Source organism: Gekko japonicus, unplaced genomic scaffold, assembly GCF_001447785.1.
Source record: "Gekko japonicus isolate JY-2015 unplaced genomic scaffold, Gekko_japonicus_V1.1 scaffold2015, whole genome shotgun sequence".
In the NCBI taxonomy this organism is placed as follows: Eukaryota; Metazoa; Chordata; class Lepidosauria; order Squamata; family Gekkonidae; genus Gekko; species Gekko japonicus.
In genome coordinates, this window is record NW_015160281.1 from 68,582 (window position 1) to 74,949 (window position 6,368).

The following is a 6,368-nucleotide window of genomic DNA, read 5'->3' on the forward strand; positions in this document are numbered from 1 at the left end:
CGCACATGCACATATGGACAATTTTTTTAAAAAACCTCCCCTAGTGGCAGAACGGATCTGCAGGTTCAGACTGCCAAATCCATTCTGCGCGCACTCCCCCGTGCTCAGACATCTGGCCATGCGCAATGAATGCGCGGGGAAACAAAAGCACCACTTTGGAGGTGGTGGCTTTTTAACCTGGCTCCAAGTCGTCCTCTGATGGGGTGAGTATGCCCGGGGAACGCCTGACAGATGTGGCTGTGTGACCAGGCCCATTTAATCCATTTGTGAAATGTGCCTATACCTGGACAAACTGCCAGTCTGAATGCAAACCTACCTGAGGTTTTTAACTCTAGCAAAAATCTACCTTGCGCCTCGTCGACGGACAAATTTAGATTAAGCGTTCTGGTTAATTTTACTTTTAGACGGACATTCTCCTCTCGAGAGCGAGGCTTATTAAACTATTGTCCGATTGGCAAGGCTCTGATTTTCAATATCTACTTCATCACACTGCTGTCATGGAAAACTGAGCTCAGGCCTAGCGAATTTCAGCCGGGCCGGCAAATATCAGAGGAAATCACAACACTAGACCATAGCGACCAATTTGGCACATTCTAGTTTTGGACTGAGCGTCAGTTTTTGTAGCCGATCAGACTGGGGGGGTACATCGGCTTGATGTCCCCCCAGCTCCGGGCATTGACCGATGCCCAATCCATCAGCTCGGGGGCTTTGGCGAGGAACACTAAGAGGAGAGTAAGCACATCCCCTTCGGCTGAGTGGGCCCCGACCGGCTCCTGCCCGTAGAAGCGCCAGAACACCTCTCCCAGCCGGTAGCTCTGGTGGGCCACCCGGTCCAGCTCCTTCAGGGCCGGCAGCGTATCCAGGCAACCGGTATCCGAGGGAAGGTCGGCGTCTACCCGCAAGAGCTCGGTCCGCAGCAGGGGGAAGTCAAAGCGCAAGCCGTTGTGAGCCACCAAGCAGATGGGGCCGGCTTGGCGGTCCAGGAACGCCCTCAGGGCCTCCACCGCGACACTGTCGAAATCCGCCTTGCCGTTCTCCTCCAGCGTCTGGTTGCTCAGCCCGGTGATCTCCTCCGCTTTGGGGGTGAACGGCTTCTGGGGGTCGATGCAGAGGGTGAGCTTGTCCAAGATGCGAGGAGGCTGCGGGGGCCGCGACGGATCCGGGACGGGGCGCTGGAGGGAGCGGCGGTTCACGGCGACGAGGCAGAGCTCGGCCATGCAGGGCTGGTCGCGGGGCAAGCCGGTGGTTTCGATGTCGAGGAAGACGAAGGTCTGGAATGCCTGGGGGGAAGCCATGGCTGACATGGGGGAAGGAAGAGGCGGTTAGAACACATTCAACATGTACCTCCCCCATCGATTGCTACTCAGGCTTCTGATTGGCCGGGCATCCTGTTAAACAGAGCTTCTGTCGACAATGCTTATTTTATTTTATTACATTTTTAAATTGCCTAATCCCCACAGGTGTGGGGCTCTAGGCGACGTACAAATTTAAAAACAATAAAGCCATACAGTCATTACCAAAATATATAATTCAGTAGTTCGGTGTAGTAGAGCCGGTTTGGTGTCGTGGTTAAGAGCGCGGACTCTAATCTGGGAGAACCGGGTTTGATTCCCCACTCCTCCACATGCAGCTGCTGGTGTGACCTTGGGTCAGTGACAAGTTCTTTCAGAGCTGTTCTCCCAAGGGCAGTCCTCGAGAGAGCTCTCTCAGCCCCACCTCCCTCACAGGGGGTCTGTGGTGGGGAGGGGAAGGGAAAGGAGATTGTCAGCCGCTCTGAGACTCCTTTGGGTAGTGAAGAGTGGGGTATAAATCCAACATCCTCTCTTCTTTCATGAGGTGAAATTTTGTGAATCCTTCTCACTATCCAGTCTGTGTTGCCTCATGGGTAATGGGGGGGGGGATTAGAGATGCTAAATCCTTCAGGGGACAGAGATCCAGGAAGGGCGCCAGCCATGATGTAAACTGCTGCTGTCCTCAACCAAACGCCTGGTGGAACGTCTCTGCCTTGCAAGCCCTGCGGAACTGCATAAGATCCTGCAGGGGCCTGATGTTATTTGGCAGAGAGTTCCACCAGGTCGAAGCCAGGGTCGAGAAGGCCCTGACCCTGGTCGAGGACAGCTGGATATCTCTAGGGGCCGGGGACCACCACCAAGTTGTTCTGTGAAGAGCAGATCACTCTCCTGGGGGTATATCGAAGAAGGCGGTCCTGTAGATACACTGGTCTACATTTATGTTAAAACATTACGATTAGTTATAGACAGGGATCATTTCCTGCGGGAGAGTACAGGAGCAGAGCTCGGGCAGTAAGGAGCCCAGGGGGTGGGCACATGGAACAAGCCCCGACCCCTGCTCCCAGCAGCCCTCAGTTGGGCCACGAGCAGCAAGAAGCAGCCAGGTAAGTCGCAGAGCCCCCTCCCCCGGCCCACCTTCAGGTACAAGCTGTCCCTCCTCTGTGAGGGCAGATCTGCGTGTTCCCCCCACCCCATAGCTAGCAATCCAAAACAGTCCAGTGACACCTTTAAGACCAAGTTTTATTCAGGTACAAGCTCTCCCTCCTCTGTGAGGGCAGATCTGCGTGTTCCCCCCACCATAGCTAGCAATCCAAAGCAGTCCAGTGGCACATTTAAGACCAAGTTTTATTCAGGTACAAGCTCTCCCTCCTCTGTGAGGGCAGATCTGCACGTCCCCCCCCCCTAATAGCTAGCCATCCAAAACAGTCCAGTGGCGCCTGAGTAGTGGGTGTTGCCTTCTGACACGCTTCCGGTGATGTCAGGGGGTGTGGCATATGCAAATAAGTTATGCTAATGAGTTATGCTAATGAGCCCCTGCACCTCTTTTTCTACAAAATGATCCCCGGTTATAGATAATCTTGCTCTCTGCCATTTTGTGGTTGGTGCGTATTCCTGCGGTGGCCACTTTGGGGTTGCGCCCACCCCCCTCTGTCAGAACTCCAAAGGTGCCTGGAGGTGCAAATAGACTGGCCACCCCTGGTCCAGGGCATTCAATCGAAAGAAGCATTAAGCAAACAGGAGTGCCTCGCAGGGGCAGACGCGGCTTTGTCCGATGCAGGCACTGCCAGTAAGGTCCTCTGCTGAAGGGACAAAACACTCCGTGCAAACAAAATATACAAAGGGTAATAAGGATTTTAATAAACTACACCCCGTGTGATTCAATATCTATAAAATTCTATTCTATGAAACACCTGATTTCTATGTCTATTACCAACTAAAGTATTGACTGCAAAGTCACTGCTCCCTCTAAGCTGTGGAGTCTTGTGAGCAAAAATCCTACTTTGGGAGCTGCTGGCATTCAAGTTGTGAGCGAGCGATTTGGCCGCTGCATAATTTAGTTTGCTCTGGAGCCATCCTTCCTTTTTTTGTTTTTCCTTTTAAATATTTTTAATTGGGTTTTCACAATAATGCATATTCACCAACAATTATTGATACAGATATAATTAATTCCTTATACTTCAAATATATTTTACGAAGCAACATAGCTACCGAACTACATAAATTTATACGTAATCACCAAAGATGAGAACTTTCAATTACACACATCCATAACAATAACTTTTAAGATTCCCTCTTTCTCCTCTCTATAAACCTTAATCTTTTTCAAATTTGTTCCCTTGGGATAAAATACTAGATAGGTTTCCATTAATTCCAGCATCCAAACAATTTTCTTATTATATTTTTTAAAGTTGTTTCATTATTTTCAATGTTTACTGTTTACCTCCTTACAGTTTAAGTCAAACTTGTCTACCATGTAGGCCTACTTATAATTACATTTTTAAATTTGCCCTCAATATACTTTCCAATTTACTTCTTCGCTATTTCCCCTTCTTACAATTCCATTAATAATTTACCACTAAATAATCACTTTGCCTTACTCACATCAAATCATTTCAAATCATTTCAGCACCCTTAAATTTATACCCATTAATCTCATTATTCCTGTACTCTAAGCACACAATACTTTCTCCAATTTACATATTTCAAGCACACAAATAAAACTGGCCAAAACCAAAAATGCATTAAGGACAATAAAAATACCAAAGTAATTTTAGTAAGCATTTTTACCATGCTCAAATCATTTCCTTCCACCCCCTTAAATTCATATCCCCTCACACTTGACATTATATTCTAATAAGTACACCTCCAAATATTCTAATCTATTCATTTCATTATAAGTCATGATTACACCTACAAACAAAAACAAATCATTCCAGCACCCTTAAATTTATACCCATTCATTATTTCCTATACTCTAAGAGCACAATACTTATTTCTCTCCAATGTACATCTTTCAAAAACACAAATAAAACTAACAAAGACCAAAAACACATTAAGGACAATACACATCAAACCAATATAACTTTTACCATGCTCAATTCATTTCATTCCACCACCCCTAAATTCATATTCTCTAACACTTAACAATATATTCTAATAAGTAAACTTCCCATTAATCTAATCTGTTCATTCCATTACAAGTCGTTATTACACCTACAAACAAAACCAAATGAATTCAAAACATATAAAAATTCCATATATTTTAATTTGCCTTCTGTAACTCTTTAACTTTTTATCCCGTAGTAACATATCTATGTGCTGTTTCTCTTTGCACAGTTGATAGATCATTTCCAATCTCTCCTCTGTTTCTTTTGAAAAATCATGTCTCCATTCCATTTTGTCCCTTTTAATTCTCAATTTACATCCTCCTTGTCTTTCTCTTCTCCATTTTTTCTTCTTTTCAGGCAGGGCTCTATACACCGTTCCCTTTCCTCTTGTCTTCTTTGTCTTCCACTGTCTCCTTTTAACTATTATTGTTTTTTTCCCTTGTCTTGAAATCTGAGAGAATAATAACTCTATGTCCTCCTTTCCTTGCTGCGGCTCAATAGTCTCTTCCGGAGTCTGAGTAAGTGGATCCAAGTTTTTCAGTTCTCTCTTTGACAATAGGGGCTTCATATAGATTTGCAAATGCTTGTCCTATCCCCTTTTGTATTCCTTCTTTTGTATTCCTTCTTTAAGACCTCTAAAACGACCATTGGACACTTACCGTGAGTGGTCCTTCTCCTCTGAGGACAGGAGGACATCTGCATGGGTTATTCCCACCGTGCCAATAGGGAGGCAGGACGTAGATTTTTCCCCCCTGTTGGTGCCTTTGGAATATCCCATATCCAGTTCTGGGACTCCGAAAGCAGTCTTGCAGCCTGAAAAACTAACCTTGCCCTATAAAAAACATAACTGCGAACAATTATAACGATTGAAACTCTATCCTGTAACTAAGATAGAGCAGAAAAAATGAACAAGAACAGTAAAAACAGGAAGAAAATATGACAGCGGGAGGGCCCAGATGTCCTCCTGTCCTCAGAGGAGAAGGACCACTCACGGTAAGTGTCCAATGGTCGTTCTCCCTCTGAGGCGGAGGACATCTGCATGGGACCTCCACGAGCAGTGTCCCTTATCTGGGTGGGTTGTCATCTTCTTCCAGGGAGATTGCGTGCTGTAGAACTCTTCTCCCGAAAGCTGCGTCTGCAGATGCCATGGTGTGTATCTTGTAATGCCTTGTAAAAGTAGAAAGTGAAGACCACGTTGCGGCCCTGCAGACTTCCTCCACCGAAGCTCTGTTTATTAGCGCTGCATTGGTCGCTGCACTCCTCAGGGAGTGTGCTGTTATGCCAGCTGGAGGATCCTGACCGATGGCTCTGTACGCTTCCACGATACAAGCTTTCAGTATCACGCTGATTGAAGATTTTGATAGCTTTTCTCCCATGCGAGGTGGGGAGATGCCAAGAAACAATGAATCGGACTTCCTCCAAGGGTCCGTCCTCGTGATGTAAATCTTCAAGGCCCTTCTAACGTCCAGTGTGTGCCAAAGACGTTCTTTAGGGTGCTTAGGTTGCGGACAGAAGGTTGGCAAACATATCTCCTGAGAACGATGGAATCTAGAATCCACCTTGGGCCGAAAAGTAGGATCAGTCAGAAGTACTACTTTGTCTTTGTGGAATGTGCAGTAGGAAGACCTCACAGATAATGCGTTCAGCTCGGAGACTCTCCTAGCTGAAGTAATGGTGACTAGAAACAGTGTTTTCATTCGCAACCATTTTAGCCCGACTTCTCGGAGAGGTTCAAATGGTGGTTTCATCAGAGCGTCCAGGACAACGTTTAGTCTCCACGTCGGAAAGCGGTGCATTTGAGGAGGAGACTTGGCTACCGCTCCTTGAAGAAACAGTTGGATGTGAGGATGTTTGGACAATCTCACCCCTTCCAAAATAGGAATCACCGTGGTGATCGCAGCTAGTTGCCTTCGCAGTGTGGAGGCTCGTAATCCGGTGTCTAGCCCGTCTTGCAGGAAGGCAAGCAGAG

At 46.6% G+C, this 6,368-nt stretch overlaps 1 protein-coding gene across 1 annotated transcript in view; it reads right to left on the bottom strand.

The window, feature by feature from the left end:
- Nucleotides 1-254: 254 nt before the first annotated feature.
- The window catches only part of TREX2 (three prime repair exonuclease 2), a 24,410-nt gene continuing 18,296 nt past the window's right edge, over nucleotides 255-6,368 (bottom strand). Inside the window, exon 2 of the mRNA XM_015415476.1 lies at nucleotides 255-1,297. Coding sequence (XP_015270962.1) covers nucleotides 612-1,295 — 684 coding nt within the window. The 5' untranslated portion in view covers nucleotides 1,296-1,297 and the 3' untranslated portion in view covers nucleotides 255-611. The remainder of the gene's footprint in view (nucleotides 1,298-6,368) is intronic.